This window comes from Triticum aestivum, chromosome 4B, assembly GCF_018294505.1.
Source record: "Triticum aestivum cultivar Chinese Spring chromosome 4B, IWGSC CS RefSeq v2.1, whole genome shotgun sequence".
In the NCBI taxonomy this organism is placed as follows: Eukaryota; Viridiplantae; Streptophyta; class Magnoliopsida; order Poales; family Poaceae; genus Triticum; species Triticum aestivum.
Genome location: NC_057804.1, coordinates 102,917,661 through 102,936,574, shown reverse-complemented (window position 1 = coordinate 102,936,574; position 18,914 = coordinate 102,917,661). Strand labels below are relative to the sequence as shown.

Here is an 18,914-nt window from a genome sequence, read left to right as displayed (position 1 = left end):
GGGGAACACTGCCTGTATGATTCTTCGTTCATGTTAGCGCTGAAATTCCAACATTTTTGAATAAGCCTGGCAAAACTCCTCGATGGCTTCCATGTTGAGGAATGTCGTACTAGATGTGCAATTGGAAAGAGGAGATTTTACAAAAGTTACAACCATGGAAGACAAGTCATGGCACGAGACGCTGATGGTGAGGAAGAGTCGTGGTTTGCAGAAGTGAGGCAATGGCGTGAGACGCTGGCGGCGGAAGGCCATTTGCTGCTAATAGAGGGCCCATCGCGGCTGTCAGAGTCCAGTCGCTCCTGACCTGAACGGTCAATCCCAGCCGGCATAAGGCAGGGGTTAACCTCCAGTGGAAGCCTGCAAAGTGTATCGGATCGGTCAAGATGATCGAAGACGAATCCGTTCAGGATTCTCAAGAACGCACGAAGATTTGAGGACTTATCCTCCTAGATGGTAATTGGCATTTAAGTGGCTTGCTAGAGACTCCCCTCCGATCCATGCTATTCGTCTGATAGTCCACGACAGAAGTTTACTTATTTACACTGAAAACCAGTGTTTACTAGATACTCCACCACTGATACACACACACACTGCGTATTGAAGCTGATAGTAAGATTGCTACTCAATTTGATAGGTAAAGTGCTAATACACAGCGAGATGTATGCGACAGCATGGTCGCCTCGGCCGTATCCCCCCCTCTGAACTGAATATTTTGAGATATTCAAAAAGCTTAATTTGAGACTATTGATAGTGCTTCTTCACTACGCAAGGAAGGTAATAGATGGCGTCGCCTGGCCGTTTGCCCCTCATAACCGAATGTTATGTTTGAAAATACCCAAAAAACTTATTGAGACTGTTGATAGTGTTTCTCTAGAAGATAATGAATAGCCTTTTATGTGATTTTTTTTCATTTGAATGCAAACACCCCATTTGTGATGGATTTGGTAACGTCAAACTTGCCGGTCTTTGTAGAGTCATGTTGTGTTATATTTTAGTGGAACACATTGAACACTATGTCTAGAATGGAAGGAATTAGGACATGCTTCATACAATATTAGTGGTTGGGACGCCACCTTGTGGCGCCACTTGAGAGGAAGTTGTGCGTACATTTCCAAAGGAAAAAAAATAGAGTCCTCGCCTTCGTCTAAAAAAATATCTCATAAAAAAATCCTCACCTTCATCTAAAAAAGAAATAAAAAAGAAAAAAAACTCCGTAGCCTACCAGCGAGCGCCACATTGCATCACCTCCATTTAAAAAAATACTAGAGGTCGTCGCCTCCATCTAAAAAGAAAAAATAGATTTAGAAAATAATTCTCACCTTCATCTAAAAAAATCCAAAAGACATCTCACTACGGCCAACCACTTTGCGCCATGTGGCATAGCTGGTTGGCCGCCCTTCACGCGACGCTTAATGAGTTTAATTAATTAATTTATGGATGGTCGAAACCGTGTGAAGTATTACAATGTAAATTTCTCTGCCTTACATAAGTGTCACTTATCTCATCTTTACTATTGGGTAAAAGGTCATCAATCCATGTATTGGTTATTATTACTTTATATTTTCCGTGAGTAGTATTAATTACCATCATAGATCAACACACCTAGATTGTTAGGGGCAAGAGTTCATTGGCAGTAGGCGATGTCTGTCTTTTTGTTCTTAAGTTAGTGGTGTGATATACTTCCTCCATTCCATAATATAAGAGCATTTCTGACGCCAGTGTAGTGTCAAAAACACCGAAAGTGCTATCGTGAGCTCGAGCTCACAGGCACCCTTTGCTACAGTACAAACAATTTTTTTTTAAAAAGTTTAAAAAAATCTGAATTTTTTTGGCAACAAACATTGACATATTTTTCACATGCGTACAAATTTTCATGACAAAATGACATTCATGCAGGTCTCAGCAAAAAAAAAACAAAATCGATGCTCCAAAATGCTTTCAAAAACAGTTTTTTTGGAGCATGATTTTGTTTTTTTTGCTGACACCTCCACAAATGTCATTTCATCACGAAAATTGGCACGCATGTAGAAAAAACATCAAAGTTTCTTGACAAAAAAATTCAGATTTTTTTGAATTTTTTTTACTATTTTTTCGCATTTTACTGTTCATTCAGGATCACTGGTGCCCGGAGTCAATTCCTCCGCGTCCCAAAAACACTTTTATATTATGGGACGGAGGGAGTAATTGCTAACATTTATTTATTTCAAAGATTAGTGGAGTTGTGTGGACTAACAAGCCCATATTGCCTGTCTTGGTGAACATATCCGAGAGACACGTTAATCGCACAGGGTGCTTTGGGGCATTTTGCCTTTGTAATTTAGAAACTGTTGAATCACTAAAACTGATTATTTTTAAAAATAATCACTAAAAACATGTATATACTGTTGCAACACACGAACCTTTGCTAGTTACTCCCTTCATCCCCATAATATAAGTGTTTTTGAAAAAAACAATTTTCATTTGTTGTTACACCTCTTCAATCAAACATAAAAACGGTACCATTCCATTCTATTTTTTTACCCTATCAAGGATAAAACCGACCCATTTCTTTAAAATGGAACTGTATTCTATTTTTTTACCTTTATCAAGGATGAGACCGACCGATTTCTTCGTGATGAAACCGTTTCATTCATGAATGTTGGTCCCCAAACCAAACACACCCTGATGAGACGGGGGAGTAGATCACACCGTGACGAGCTGGTAAAGCACGGGCGCTAAACTAGTGGATTTCATCAGCATTTCAAAATCCGTCTCGCCATCTTCTTCCCTGCGAAACCCCCCTCCGCCGGCGGCCCGCATCACCGCGTCCGCCATTCCCACCCTCCCCGCCCCCCCTCCCTTTCCCCGAACAACCAGACCCCACTTGCACCGTGGCGGCATCAGCATTCTCTCCTCCCCAAGTCAAGTCTTCTCAAAAAACCCCAATCCAACCACCGGCCCGGGCGGAAGCCGTCGCACTTTATTTATACCCGGCCACGCGCTCCACCACGGCGACCCCGACGGCTCCCCCCTCCCCTCCGCCCGCTCCTAGCGCTAAGCGCCGCCGGAAGACTGACCCCGCCGCCGGAGCCACGGGGAACTCGCCGCTGCGCGGCGGCGGGAGAGGCCGCTCGCCGGCCTCCTCCGCCCCGCGCCGCTCTTCGCCTGGGCTTACAGGGCCGCAGGGAGGGTTTGACCCGCTCGACCCCAACGCGGATCCGCCGGCCCGGGCGCTGATGCCGGACCAGGTGAAGCACTGCAAGACGGCGCTCAAGGTGCTCGACAAAAAGCTCAAGAAGCCGGCAGCAATATTCGACGACTTTAGAGGCCTTCCGGTAGGAAATCTTTCCTGGTCACCCCCTATTTGTGCAAGTCCGGCGAGGCATGACCAAGTTAATATCACCAACATTTTCTTTGCTTTGTGAAATCAAGACACACCATCTTTTTCCCCTTGTTTCCTTTTCTTTTTGCAAAATCAAGAAGAGTGGCCTTAGCTAGAATCTTTTTAGTTTTGCAATCGTACAAGTGAGTTGTGAATGATGGAGGAGGTGGTTTTATGTATAATGGTTACCCTTAGTGCCGTGTGATCTTCACATTGTTGCTTCCAAGTGAAGCGTCATGTTGGACGATAGCTGTACAGCCAGATAAAATTGTGCTGGTTATGATTAAGGGAAAATAGAGATTATTTCTAAAGCTACATTTTAACATGTGGATTCTCTGGGCAACTGGGATTGAAGTCCATTTTAGGTTGCCAAAATTATACTCTTGAGGAGTTATGCTGCTTGCTCCAGAATACCGCGTCAACGTCAGCACACAGGAAATAAAACTACAATCTCCTCTCATGGCATTGCCTCTTCCTTGGACCAGTCCTACCATTGGCCTTAGTATGTATTTGTTTTCACGCGCTTACCTGAGATGGACTTAACCTCACACAGTGAAGTAGCTGAGTATTCTCTTTGAGTAAAATAGCTCACATTTTTTGCTCGTCTAGGCCACCAGGAAAAGGTAGTATTGCTGGAGTTGGTGTTCTTTTCTAATTTCTAATTTCTAACATGGTATTTTATCTGTCATCTCTAGTGCTGTGTTGGTTGCCTTTGGATATCTTATGTGAAACTTTAAGCTCCCTGATGATGTTCTGTCATCTGTAATGCTGTGCTGGTTGCCTTAGGATAATTTACATGACACTTTAAGCTACCTGATGATGTTTGGAACAACTTTGTCCATTCTACTGCTTGTGTGAATCTTAATCACATCCAAGTGATCCATTTTCTACTGTTTTAGTAACTTCTAACCTAATTAGCTCACTCTCTGTTTCCAAGTCCAATCTCTAAAGATTATCAATTACACGCTGAAATCTTAATCCATAGTTTTCTCTTCTTTTTTATGACAATCGATATATTGATAACGATTAAAAGGATATGCATTCTCAATGGGACTGTCACCATATCAAATGTGTATTCGCAAATGCCCGTCGTCATATCAAATGCTGTATGAAGTATTACTATGAACAAGTGAATTATCTGCCCTTAGCATCTTACTCAACTTTTTGTAAGAAAAAAAATGGGTATGGACATTGTATCACGACCCCATTCAGTTCTAACCTCGTGGTACCACACTAGCTCGTCCACATTCAGTTCAATGGAACTGAAAGAAACAATTCAGATATATGTGTTGACTGGGGACAGCTGATGCTGGACTAATTATTTTTTTAATTGTACATATAAGAAATATTTTGAAATTGGCTGTTATAAGAAATGAGGAATATTATTTCCTAAGAAAATCATGCAACTATTGATTCGCAATTATTTCAGGCCATAAGAACATCACTCCAGTTGGCTCAGAAGTTTACTGTGGCTCGAAGTCCTGCTAATAGGGAAAGGAACCGCTACACTGATGTCTTGGCATGTGAGCATCATTAACTTATGGGGGCAGTCATGCATATTCTGCAATTCCACCATGTGGAATAAATTATTTGATTTAACTCGACCTTTATTATTTAGTTGATGAAACCAGGATAAAGCTACAGTCCTCAACAGGCAATCAGACTTCAAGTAATGATTACATCAATGCAAGCCTTATAAAGGTAAGAAATAGCATATTTCCTGCCCTTTTCTTTCTTTCTGATCCTAATTGCATTGCTGGATATAAAATCTGCAGTATGATGACAAAGATCAGACAAAGTTCATTTCTACTCAAGGTCCGCTAGTCAATACATTCGAAGATTTTTGGCAGATGGTCTTTGAGAACAGCTGTCCTGTAATTGTCATGCTCACTAAATTTGACATTGCTAAGGTATGAATAACAAACACTTGTGACTTGCATGTTTCATTGAGTTGGCCTAATATTCAGTTTTCAGTTTCTCGCCTTCCATGATTTTGGCACAACCTTACTCCACATGTTTGCCTACAGTGTTGAGTTATTTAATTTATCGTTAAATCCTATCAACGGCGGCTAGTAGGACATGAGAACATTCAAATAGAATGGAGCTTAAGCGTCACTAAGATCTATTTATTGAATTGATGCGATAGTTGCTCAGTTCGCTGCTTGCTTCTCTTCCTGAAAAAACTCTTTCTTTGACTGGAATCAGCAAAGTTCCCGAAACCAAATTTCTCAGTAAAGACTAGATTCTCTTTCGGATCAGCCCTGAATGGAGAAGAACAACCTTCTTCCAGTATTCTTAGCTTACTGTACTTCCTGCCTGATTGGTGCTGACTGACTGTTCTTGCACGATCAGTATGGGAAATGAACAGAGAAGCTGGATACAGTTCTTGCACGATCAGTATGGGAAATGAACAGAGAAGCCGGATAGGACTGTGTTCTTTATGGAAATGGCCATCTTTGATCAAAAATGACTTCGTTTTTCCATTTATAATGTCACCTGTCTACAGGCAAGGCTTTTTTGCTTAGTACTCCCTCCGTCCCAAAATATAAGACGTTTTTTGACACTATACTAATGTCAAAAAACGTCTTACATTTCGGGACGGGGTAGTATATTTGAAGGACGCTAAATGGTCAACAGTTGTTGCATTTCTATATGGATGTGTTGCATGCATGCTTTTCAGCTTGTCATATGTACTTCCTAAGTCCGGGATTAAAGGTCCGGCAGACCACCATAATGACTCCTGGAAGAATACTTTAGGCTTTGGTACCATGATGGTTTTCTGGGATTCTTAATCTTGTAGACACAGTTTGTAATTTTAACCTTCTCCTTTGGTAAAATCCTATCAAATATTATTTACATTGAAATAATGGCAGTGTGATGAGTATCTTCCACTGAGCAAGGGGCAAGGAGACTATGGAAGATTGAACATTAAAATCCTGGAGACCAGACAAGATGGGGAATTAACATTGCGCAGTGTGAAGGTGCAACATAACGAGGTAAAGATGTGTAAAACTAATGTTGCTTCTGTGTCTAAATAAAGTGTGAAGATATGCTGTATGAGTGAAGGACTATTTGTTCCATTATTTTTTATACTATTGTATGCCATTACTCTTGTTCATCAACGATGCATAGACTTAAGTTTTAGTACCTTTGCAGGATTTGTTAACAGTACATAATACTTCCATTAGAAGTAGCTTGAAGTAATTCACATGTGATGTAAAGGCCCTCACGTATATTCCATCAGACATATTACCGGGTACTTTTTCATTCATTTAGGATTCTCATGCTTACACTCTAGTGGTAGTGAAGATTTCAGTTCAGCTTTCAAGGCATTGATCCATCACAGGCTATCACTAAGTTTGCTGGTCGCAGTGTGATGAATGAATTACCCCTTTGCAGCACTACTTGATGTAGCATTGCTAAGTGAGGTCTCAAGATAACCATCGTAATCGTATACATGTTAGCTTACACCACTGGTGTATATTTATTATATTGCTATAAATGCTGAACATCTGTAGTTTGCAACATTTAGTTATTTTCTTCCATGAATGGCTTTTTATGCATCTTGCGTTGCCTCTTTGTGTATGCTTCGTACCTCTTTCACCCATATTGCTTGTCTTAGTGTTTGTACTGCCCCAACTTATAATCCTTTATTTTGCAGTCAGATAGAGTGCATACTGTTCTCCACATCCAGCACTCCACATGGCCTGACCATGGTGTGCCAGATGACAGCAGTACTGTACGGAAGATTCTAAAAAGATTATATTACGTTCCTAAAGAGCACCCAGTTGTTGCACATTGCAGGTTTGTTTCAAATTAATGGCATGATTCCTTTTTTCACACTTGCCCACATTCAAATAATATTGCATTCCTTTTCTGATTTCTGCAGTGCAGGCATTGGGAGAACTGGTGCTTACATTACAATCCATAATACAGTAGAGAGGATATTACGTGGTGAACAAGCTGCTACAAATCTTGTGGAAACTGTCGGGAAGTTTAGATCCCAGAGACCTGGCATGGTCCAAACGGAGGTACGATTGTGTTATTTATTTATTTCAGTTTGTAAATCAGTTATTGGATCCTCCCAGGTTAGGTTATGGATCTTGATCCACAACGAGATTATTGTGGTAGATTAAGGTCCAAAGACCAGGATATGGCCGGCGACAGGGCCTGTCTCTGATGTGGAAGAGAGGCTCTGAGACTTGTTGTAGAACTTTGTTTATTGACTGCTTGAACTAAAAGGTTACAGTTCAGTTTGCCTAGCTATACTATGTGTCCAATCCAACTGGACTCTGACTCAACTGGATGCATATAGGATAAACCGTCCAACTCAAACTATTCCTTATCAACCAACTCAAACTCTCGTCTCTATAACTAACATTTTGGCTTTGCAGGAACAATACAAGTTCTGCTATCATGCAATTGCGGATGAGCTGAAAGATCTGATTAGGAATTCGAAGAGCTGAAGCATTTCCGGCGGTAAGCTTGATGCAGAAACATGTATGAAATACCACTGTGATAATGTTAGACTGTACATAGTACATATTCTCATACATACAAGAATTTGCAAACATATACTTACTTGGTTTGCATGAACCTCACATTTCTTTGCATTTCTTGTTGTCTTCCTGTAGGGACAAGTGCGAGTCCTATGCAACGGCCTGACGTATCTGACTATCTATCACCTTCTCACTTGCTCAATTTGTTAAGCTTAGCCGACATCATTGTTGTACATCACGAAGACTGGAATTCGAATTTCAGCCGGAAGCTCTCGGAGACACTTTCCTTTTTCTTTTCTGATCAGGATTTCACTAATTTGATTGTGTCGGCTGGCTGACATCCAGAATCACGTGGGTACCTCGCTATGCATTCACCTACATTGCTTCTCTTGCTGAATTGTTATGTGCTGAGGCCAGAAGGTTGACATTTCAACTGGTGCATTACCACCTTAGCTTGCGTGGGTTGATGACAGATGTATGAACTCAGATGTCTAGCAAAGTTTGATGCGGACGTATCTAGAAATGGAGATTGAGGCTGCATAAGCCATTCTATCTCCATTTCTTGATACGCCTCTTGTTTGTTTCTGTCCAGTTCTTGATGCTGCTTCTGAAACTCAAGACCAGAATCAAAGCATCTGCGGTCCATATTTGTATGTCCCGAGATTTTTTTTTTGATATGTAGCCTATCCCTGTTTCATTCACCAAAACGGATGGCATTTTTATCCAGTGAGCTAAGTATCCCTGGATAATATGCGTACATGGAGGACATTCTTGTTCGTAGATTCTCGTGGGCGGACTATGAGGCTGCATCTCCTCAACAGGCCTGCTCATGTTATTGCAACCAGAAAAACCAAGCCGGAGGCGCCACTGACCAAACATCTATGGCAAAATTCATCAAGGAAGCAAGGACATATCCGGAGGGAAGATGTGTAATAACAGCCCCTTTTTCATGCTAGATCACCGAAAGGATCTTACGTAAAACAGAATAAAATTTGAGAAAATCGAGTGGACATCTGTTCCAAACTTGGGAAATTTGCAATTTTTTCACAATAATTTCAGAGCAAGTAGGCAAGTTCTCCAAGAATTAGGAAAAAGGTAGCTGATGTAGGGCCTTAACCAAATGAAGTTGAATGAAGTATCGTAGACCTAGAGGCGGCTTTTGCTAGGAGCAACAAGGCACGAGAACATGCTTCTGCGAGAACTAAACGCTGCATGGTGATCCAATCTAGCATGCCAATTTTAAACTTGGCAGTCACCTAAGCCCAAGCGTCATCGAGCAAGTTGAAGATTTAGTTAGTACCGATCAAAGCCAAGGAAACAAAAAATTTAATCTAAATATACCCACTGTCCATTGCTCCAACGGCTGAGAAGAAGCTTTAGCTTAAATAATAAGTTGACAAGAAGCATAACTAGAGTACGAGTAGAAATTTTTCCGACACGTATAATGTGCAAAAAATGGAACATTATTGTAATATTTGACATTAGCTCATGTTATGAGGTGTCTGTCACGCGGTCCAGGGAACACAGATTTCAGAATTAGTCATTTAAACCCTTCTAAATGGACATCACAGATGTGTCAGTCATAACAATTAACAATAGCTGAAGACTATGGACGATGGAAGGACATGGGAATAATCCTATTTGGATACCCCAACATAGTTTACTTCCTCGATATAGTTAATCATATCTAAGCTAGCACAGGTGCTCTCTAATTAGATAGCAGGATGACCCATACACATGATACAAGTTGCATGGCGTGCATGTTACCTGCAGATATAAATACGCACAAGTCATAGGGTTCCATGCTTTGGAATAAAGGAATAAGCCTTTGAGAGATCAGTTTTGTTTTGCTCTACGTAATTAGATACTATTCCCTCAGTTTCTAAACATAAGTCTTTTTTGAGATTCCAATACAGACTACATATAGAGCAAAATAAGTAACTCTACATTCTAAAATATGTCTATATACATTCATATGTAGTTCGTATTAGAATCTCTAAAAAGAACTTATATTTAAAAATGGAGAAAGTAATTCATAGTACAGCGATGCTACACACACGACATTGCTTGCACGACCCTTTCATTATGTCTGATGCACACCCTTGGATCAGTTGTCGTGCAAGGATCGGCTAGCAAACTGTCGTGCATAAAGTAGTTTCTTTCATAGTACTAGAGTAATAGCATGATTTGGCGTGTTCAAACGTTGTGTATATTTTGTTTCTCTCAAAATAAATGGTGTATTATGCTCAGGTTCAGTCGAGTCAGTTACTGCTCCGACGCCATGCGAGTCGTGTGATCAAATATTGATGCGATATACTTCCTCCGTCCGAATATACTTGTCATCAAAATGGACAAAAAGGGATGTATCTAGAACTATAATACATCTAGATACATCCCCTTTTATTCATTTTGATGACAAGCATTTCCGGACAGAGGGAGTAGTACTTCTGTAACAAAACCGTATATACTTGGTATAAAGTAATGGGTACAAATCTGGTACGATCATTTCATACGGCAACCTCTTTTGCCTACTCCCTCCGTAAAGAAATATAAGAGTGTTTAGATTATTAAAGTAATGATCTAAATGCTTTTATATTTATTTACGGAGGGATATTTTTTTCTAGGACTTAAAATGGGTTGGTTCCATAATAAGAAAGCTAACCATCGGCTCAGTTTGCTAACCTCCTCTTGCCTGATTCCATGCAAGTTACTAATCAAATGCTGATGTGTCACGTATATCATATTAAAGCCATAACAGGTACGAACAGTACTACTTTTTGATAGGAAACACCTCGGCACACAATGAGGTGCAAATAATTTGGTACCAAAACACCATGCCCATACACAAATTATTAAAATATATAGAGGGCCCGGTTAGGGCTTGTCAAGTTGGAAAATGGTGTATTTCGCACGACAAACTTTAAAATTAAGTGTCGCATTGGTATCATTGTACATAATGTCAAACAAAAGAAGATAGGAGGAGGGCAAGAGGTAGGCGTGATTTTTGCTGATTCAAGTTAAAGAAACAAATACAAATGACGAGAGTAGCTAAAGTGGCGGGAAAAAAAAACTAAGAACCTAGTTTTTTTTAATATGGCATTGGCTTCTCTCTTGGGTTTACAATATCGCGACACGGCCCGTCCCAAGCTTGTCAATATTTTGGCCCAACTCCACCACTCTAGAAGAACCTCGATGACCACCGAGCCAACGACCTTGCACACCAAGCCAAACGGAGGACCATCTCTATCAACAAATATAGCATGGTGCGGAGAGTAGCAACGCTGTGGAAAATACTAACAACCTAGCTATTTTTTTACTTGGGCATTGGCTTCTTGTGTTTTCACTACCACAAGGCGCATCCCAAGCTTGTCACTATTTTCGCCCGACCCCACCACTCCAGGAGAACCTCGATGACCACCGAACCAACGACCTTGCACACCAAGCCAAATGAAGGACCACCCCTATCGTCAGCCAGATATAGCGTGATACGGTAGTAAGCTCTACCAACCCTGCGAGCACGACTCCACCGACCAACCAAACCTTGGTGCCACTGAATAAACTCATTCCATCGCGTCGATACCATTACCACCTCAACACCACTAAGATATGCAAGTGAAGGCATACATAAGATGAGACTACAATCAGGCAAAAAACCGAGTTCCCCCTCCCCGTGCATCGACGATGAGCAGCCGTGTAAGGAATACATCGGGTAAGCCCCTTATCTCCAGTTCTTTGAATATCTTCTCCATGAGAGGGGGCGGAAAGGCATTCGGTATTGCATAATCATGAAGAATAGATAAGATAGAAATTGGCTAGGCCAGAATTATCCTAATCCACCCCAAAGTCAAGCAGGTTACCTAAAAGCTAACCAAAACTAATCTAAAATAAAAGTTTACCAAAACTAGAATGGAGAGGAACGGATCTAGGAGTATGTGAGATGGGTTGTCTGATTTTTCTTCCGAAGTTAAAAAAGAGGAGAGAATAGATCTGATTTGTGGGTTTTGACCATCTCGCCTTCCCACCTGGATACACAAGTCAACCATTAAACTAAGAGCAAAATGCGCATCAAACCTGGATTCTTTACTTGTTTACTTAACGAGTAGACTTTCCTGCCCCCACTTGCAAACTGCTATACATTAACGTCGTTCTTCGATTGTCCCCCCCCATTTCCTGGTCATCTCCTTCGTGGATGTTCTTGTGTGGATCCCGTCACTGATTTCTCCCGATTCTTGCAATCAGAGCTTCTCGCACGATCATTTTGAATGGGCGTATTGGTGGATCTCCCCTAAAGACCGCGACTTGCCGCCGAAACTGTGGAGTTTTCAGTTCTTTCCTTATCGGATTGAGGAAGATGGGTTGGCTCTGCTGTTCGGGAAGGCTTGCGCTGGGATCCTTGTCGTCTTCGGATCAAGAAACCTCTGCTTGCCATGAGGAGGAGGGGGAGGAGAAGAAGCAGCAGCAGCAGCAGCCGCCGAAGTTGCAATCCGTTGGGATGGGAAATAAGCGGAGCAGGAAGACGGCGCCGGAGATCGCCCGCGAAGGCGGGAAGGGTGGTAGGCCGCCGCCGCTGGCCGCCAAGGAGACAACATTGTCTGACAAGGGGAAATCAAAGGCAAGTGGCCCGACATATTATTACTTCCTTGATGCTTGGTTTTGTGGGCTCCTGCTTGGATAGAAATCTTGTTTGATCAATTGGTGATTTTTATAGAAATGGTGTTTTCAGAGAGAGTATTTTCATCATCTAGGATTCTGATATAGTTGATGATTTGTTAATAGGAGTGGCTCTGCTGCAATCATGTGGAAAATGTATATCCTGTCTGTTTTGTGGTTGAAATTATGTTTAATTTTCTTGTCAAAGCATATCTTCTGTTTGCTTATTGTTCATGAAAACCACAGATTCCCTGGAAAAACTATCAGTCCTCTATATGATTAACCATGTAATGTGGATCAGCCAAACTATCCTATTAGAAAAGCCTCCTCTGATGTTGTCTCTTTGATCTTACAGGCATCACAAACAGACATGTTTTCCAGCAAAACCTTCAAAGCAGAATCAGGGAAGGCACCAGGGAGTTCAAGTACCCCGAAAACCGCAGTTTCTCGCATCAGGTCCTGTATTGCGGCCAAAGAAACTAGGACAATAGAGATCATGGCCTTTGAGGTTGCCAACACAATTGGCAAGGGCTACAATCTGATGACATTCCTCTCTGAACAAAGCTTGAGGAACCTGAAGTCTGCGGTGCTTCAGTCCCAAGGCGTCCGATGCTTGGTTTCAGATGATTGCAACAAGTTACTTGCTCTTGTCGGAGGCGAAAAAAGGTAGGCAGTGACAATTTCAAGCAACTTAATTTAACTAGCAGTGCTTCTCTTCCTTTCTGGTTGTACATTTGCTTATATGCATTTTTTGTGGGTCTAATTTATATATGCAGGGAGGAGTTTAAGGAGTTTGCTACAGATGTTGCTCGGTACGGAAACCTATGCAGAGATCCGAAATGGCACAACTTGGATCAGCATTTCTCGAGGTTGGAGTCTGAACCCACACATCAGAAATACTCTAAAGAAGCAGCAGCTTCCAGTATGCAGTATCTCATGGCGCTTGCGGAGCAGACAGCGGTCAGTTGACTCATTCATAGTTCATTATGCTTATGTCCTTGATAAATTTCCCTCCTCTAGAACCACTGGAATTCTGATGCGGTCGATGTCTTATATTTTCTGTTGCGCAGCAACTGTACCATGGAATGCGTCGGTTCGACATCTCCGAGGAGATATACAAGAAAAATTATGAAGAGCACATGGAAGGACAGGAGGACCAGTTCTGTTCAATCCAATCTCTTTCGAACGCTGTGGAGATCGAAAGAAAATTCGTCAAGGACTTGAAGAAGCAAACACTTTGGATGAAGAAGATGGAACATGTAATTCTATACCCCTATGCTGGTGATTAAATTTCTCTTTTACTAGTAATGATTTATGAAATATACATACTTAAATAAATATCTTCAAGAAACTTATATTCCATACTGTTCTACTGCAGGTTGTGGAAAAACTTGTTTGCGTTGTACATTTCTTGCGGTTAGAGATAAAAAATGTCTTCAAGAAATACGAAGATGAATCAATGGAAGTGAAAGGGACGATTCAGTTAACTTTAGGGTCTGCCGATCTCGCTCTGCATTATGCGAACATCATTTTCAAGATAAAGAGTTTGGTATGACCCTTCTCTATGTATTATCATGTCAAACACAGCTTATCGAGCCATTATTAAGGATAATGATCAAATGTAGTGACATAAACACATCATCAGCATAATTAGTTCCGCCCATAGTTTACACAATGCAAATTTGTCCGCTAAGAACACACAATGACAAAGCATTGTTCCACTCTTTCAGACTTTCAGTTAATTTGATGCCCAACTTGGATGATCAAAGTATGTCTTATTTGTTTCTGATCATGGCTTCTCATTACCAGGCATCATTTGTACCGTCAATTCCGAAAAGCGGCGTTGATTCATTGTACCAAGCGTTGCCTCCATATGTCAGATCAGCCATACAAACCAAGTTGAAATGTCATGAGTACAAAGAAAAGGTAGCAACTGTTTTCTTCAGACCAACTTGATAGGTTTTATCATGCTCATCGTTTTCTGATCTTGGCATGTGCTGTCTTCAGAGGACAGTTGAACAGCTCACATATGACATGAACAAGACAATGAAATGGCTCTTGCCAATGGCAGAATCCACAATAAGGTACCGCAAAGACGCATACTCTTTGAACATACACAACAAATTCATCCAAACATCTCAACTAATTTCTGCAAAAAACTGCTGAATGAATGATCTGCTGACTGATCATTTTATTTTCTCCATTCTGAACATCAGGATGGGGCGTCGGATGCTTGGTGAATGGCAGGACCAAGGGTATAATAACAATGATCCTATTGTCCACATTCTCATGCACTAGGTGTGCAACAAAAATTGAAATGTATGTTACTGATGATGCTGTCTCGTGAATTCTTAATAGGGAGCCCAACGGAACAAATGGCAGGAAGGCGCTCAAGATTCAGACGCTATACCATGCCGACAAGGAGAAGACCGAACACTACATTCTGGACATGGTGCTGGCTCTCCACCATCTCGTATGTGCGATCCATGCGAGGCTCGACAAGTTCTTGAACAGTACTTCTGATCGGTCGGAGATGCAGGAGGCGAGCAATTCAGTTAGCACTAGCCATAGTGGACCGGCAAGCCCCTTTCACCGTGGAAGGGATAGCCCCCGGATCCCCATATCAATGATAACTGTACAGGAAAGTATACAGCGTTAGGTTCAGCTTCCAGGTTCAGGGCAGAAAATAAATGGTGGATCAGTGAGCCGATAACCATGATCAACTAGTGCTGTGGCCGTGTGCACCGATTGATGCAGAGCCTGAGGGAGCAGCTTCCTTTCCTTTTTCCAAAGAAGAGTGATCTGATAGAACTATACAAGTGTTCATGCAAATTCTGGTGCAGGGAGAGTGTTGATAGTTGCAGGTGCCGTTTTCAGATGAATTAGTAGATTGAAATTGGTGGTGGTTTAGCTGAGACTTTTTTGAATGTTACAGGAAATCAGAAAAAAAAAACACCTGTAGTCCAGAAATCAGGGAATTTAGCTTACAGCCCATCAAACAATTTTAGAAACAAAAAGAAAGAGATTAGACAATTTCAGGTTGGTGTTGGTGCAATACATTTGTTTACTATTTTATTATTTTTATCCTTAGGAACTCAGATATATACTATTTAGGACTGCACCTAATCCTTACCCTCTCACGCCCTCTCATTTTTTTTTCGAGCAACCGGCAGGAGCTCTGCCTTTTCATTAAGAAGAAAAGAATTGGCCAGTTTATAAGGAAAACTGGCCGAAAATCGATACATCTGCGATACACGCACACGCCAGCCCCGAGGCTGCACACCACTCGAGTCGACGACACTGTCACCCAAGTGACCAGAGACGACACCCTACAACAGAACACTGGGCTCCGGAGCCGCCGCTCCGACATCCACACCGGCCCCGAGGCCACGCACCAGCCTAGTCGATGGCTTCGCTGCCCTAGAGGCCAAAGCCAACACCCTACGCGTACGAGATCTCTGGCGCCGCCGCACCGACTTCCACTCTGGCCCAGAGGCCGCAAACCCACCTAATCAATGACCATGTCGCCCTGGCGACCAAAGCCAACCACCACACGTAGGAGATACCCGGAGCCGCCGCTCTGACTTCCACGCCGGCCTCGAGGCCGCGTACTCACCTAGCCGACGACGAAGTTGCAAAGCCACAGAGCCACCACCAGCAGATGAAGGACCGGACCTTCAAAGGCGTCGCCCCAAGAGGGAAGCGACGAGGAACGCCGCCGACGCCCACTTAGGCCAAGGCCGAAGTTTGGGTTTTCACCCGAAGAGCCCGTGGCTAAGTTGACGAGGGAGGTGAAGGGGCTCCACGACGCTGCCTCCAACAAGGGAACGACGTCCTAGGACGCCGTCGACGCCGGCATCGACCGAGGTCGAGCAAGGCTTTCACCCGGAGCTCACCAAACCCATCATCACCACAACCAATCACCGCCGACGGTGGCCAAGCACTCTACACCGCTCGCCACCGCCAACCGCCTCTTACACGGCCAACAAAACCACCACGACACCACGCGCCGTCATGGCAGCCCCGCACCCACCGCCAAGAGCGGCGCCGCCGCACCGCCATCCTCCCTCCTCACTGCCGCAGCCAAATCGCCACAGCGCCGCCCGCAGCCCGCCGAACTCGAGGCTGACCACCATGCACCAGATCCGGGGCAGCCTTGCCCAGATCCGTGCCCTGGACGTCGCCGGGACCCGCCGTAGGAGCACCAGCAAGCTGGGAACACCACGAGCTGCTCCCCCGCCGGCCACCACACACCAGATCCGCGGGAGCCCCACCCGGTTCCGCGACCCGCACATCCGCACCATCACCCGCCACCAGCGCCACTGCGCCACAGCCGCCCGTCACCAGATCCAGGCAGACCTCGATCTGCAACCACCGGCGCCGGGGTGAAAGGATCGAGAAGAGGTGTCTAGAGGGGGGGGGGGTGAATAGACTCTAAGTAAGATAAGTTGCAGTTTTTAATCTCTTTAAGTTGAAGTGGAGTTTTGGCACAAGTTTTAACATTCACAATACATATCAAGCAAGCATGACAAGAGTATATGAGCAGCGGAAAGTAAAGCATGCAAATTGCAAGAATGTAAAGGGATGGGATTGGAGTGTGCAAACGCAATTTGGAGACACGGAGATTTTTTATCCGTGGTTCCGATAGGTGGTGCTATCATACATCCACGTTGATGGAGACTTCAACCCACGAAGGGTAACGGTTGCGCGAGTCCACGGAGGGCTCCACCCACGAAGGGTCCACGAAGAAGCAACCTTGTCTATCCTACCATGGCCGTCGCCCACGAAGGACTTGCCTCACTCGGGTAGATCTTCACGAAGTAGGCGATCTCCTTGCCCTTACAAACTCCTTGGTTCAACTCCACAATCTTGACGGTGTGTTGATGATGAACTCCTAACCAATCTAGGAGACACCACTCTCCAAAGGTAATAGATGGTGTGTTGATGATGAACTCCTTGCTCTTGTGCTTCAAATGATAGTCTCCCCAACACTCAACTCTCTCTCACAAGATTTGGATTTGGTGGCAAGAAGATTTAGTGGAAAGCAACTTGGGGAAGGCTAGAGATCAAGATTTATGTGGTTGGAATGGAATATCTTGACCTCAACACAAGTGTAGGTGGTCCTCTCTCAAAAAATCTATGTTGGAAGTGTAGGCATGTTCTGATGGCTCTCTCCACGAATGAAGAGTGGGTGGAGGGGTATATATATCCTCCACACAAAATCTAACCGTTACACACAATTTACCAAACTTGGTGGGACCGAATCATGAAACTCGGTCAGATCGATTTAGTTCATAATGTGACCGTTAGGCATTTCGGTGGGACCAATATGATCAACTCGGATGTGCTAGGGTTAGGGTAAAGCCTCAACTCGGTTTGACCGATTAGACAAATTCGGTGGGACCGATTTGGGTAATAAGCGAAACAGAGAGTTGGCCAGGCAAACTCGATGGGACCGATTGCATACCTTGGTGGGACCGAAATTATTGCAATAGGCAATAGAGAGTTCGCAAGCCCATCTCGGTGAGACCGATATCCCATTGGTGAGACCGGCTTGATTAGGGTTTCTGGCAGTGGCTATGTCAAGAGAACTCGGTGGCGCCGGATAGAAAGTTTCGGTGGGGCCGAGTGTGACTTTTGGTTTGGGACATATGTGGATGTGAGAAAGTGGTTGAGGGCTTTGGAGCATATCACTAAGCACTTTGAGCAATCAAGCCATTAAGCAACACCTCATCCCCTCTTAATAGTATTGGCTTTCCTATGGACTCAATGTGATCTTGGATCACTAAAAGTAAAATGTAGAGTCTTGTGCTTTGAGCTTGAGCCAATCCTTTGTCCTTAGCATCTTGAAGGGGTTCCACATCCTCTAGTCCATGCCACTCCATTGTTGAACTTATCTAAAATATATTAGGTAAGAGTATTAGTCCAACAAGAGATATGTTGACATTAATTATCAAAATCACCCAGGGAGCACTTGTGCTTTCAATCTCCCCCTTTTTGGTAATTGATGACAACATACATCAAAGCTTTAGATAAAGATATAGAGAATAACAAGTAAAGCTTTGGAAAGACATGTAACATGCATAGGCTCCCCCTACATGTATGCAATCATGTAAATATGGAATATAGGAGCATGTGAATGCATAAACATGGCAGAGTAAGCAATGTGTTACATGTATCTTGGCTATATGCATCAGAGCAAATGATGTGAATATAGGAAATGTACCTTTTTGCTCATGAGTCCTTCTTGCAAACAGTATGTACATCAGCAAGAGATCCTCATACACATGACTGTGATGCATATACTTACCTTGCGGTCTTGAGTTAGCTTAGGAGGGAATGAACCTGCGTAAACAAGGTTAGATAACACAGATACACCTACTAGCCAGAGCAAACAAAAGAAA

The 18,914-nt window shown here is 43.1% G+C and overlaps 2 protein-coding genes across 3 annotated transcripts; both read left to right on the top strand.

The window, feature by feature from the left end:
* Positions 1 to 2,791: 2,791 nt before the first annotated feature.
* On the top strand, positions 2,792 to 8,445 carry LOC123091289 (protein-tyrosine-phosphatase PTP1). 2 transcript variants are annotated; one of them, XM_044512758.1, is made up of 9 exons: positions 2,792 to 3,314; positions 4,791 to 4,884; positions 4,980 to 5,062; positions 5,137 to 5,271; positions 6,235 to 6,357; positions 7,023 to 7,165; positions 7,251 to 7,392; positions 7,756 to 7,840; positions 7,996 to 8,445. In XM_044512758.1, exons 1-8 carry the CDS (start codon positions 3,216 to 3,218, stop codon positions 7,825 to 7,827), a joined length of 891 nt encoding a protein of 296 aa, XP_044368693.1. In that variant the 5' UTR covers positions 2,792 to 3,215; the 3' UTR covers positions 7,828 to 7,840; positions 7,996 to 8,445. The 2 variants fall into 2 exon arrangements, with proteins under 2 accessions (XP_044368693.1, XP_044368691.1); XM_044512756.1 differs by having other exon boundaries at positions 2,915 to 3,314; positions 7,756 to 7,861.
* A 2,933-nt stretch (positions 8,446 to 11,378) lies between these two features.
* Positions 11,379 to 15,555, top strand: LOC123094561 (protein PSK SIMULATOR 1). The gene is made up of 10 exons (XM_044516537.1): positions 11,379 to 11,569; positions 12,100 to 12,472; positions 12,866 to 13,176; positions 13,287 to 13,470; positions 13,581 to 13,769; positions 13,889 to 14,059; positions 14,320 to 14,436; positions 14,518 to 14,594; positions 14,727 to 14,765; positions 14,869 to 15,555. Exons 1-10 carry the CDS (start codon positions 11,490 to 11,492, stop codon positions 15,167 to 15,169), a joined length of 1,842 nt encoding a protein of 613 aa, XP_044372472.1. The 5' UTR covers positions 11,379 to 11,489; the 3' UTR covers positions 15,170 to 15,555.
* The last annotated feature ends 3,359 nt before the right edge of the window (positions 15,556 to 18,914 follow it).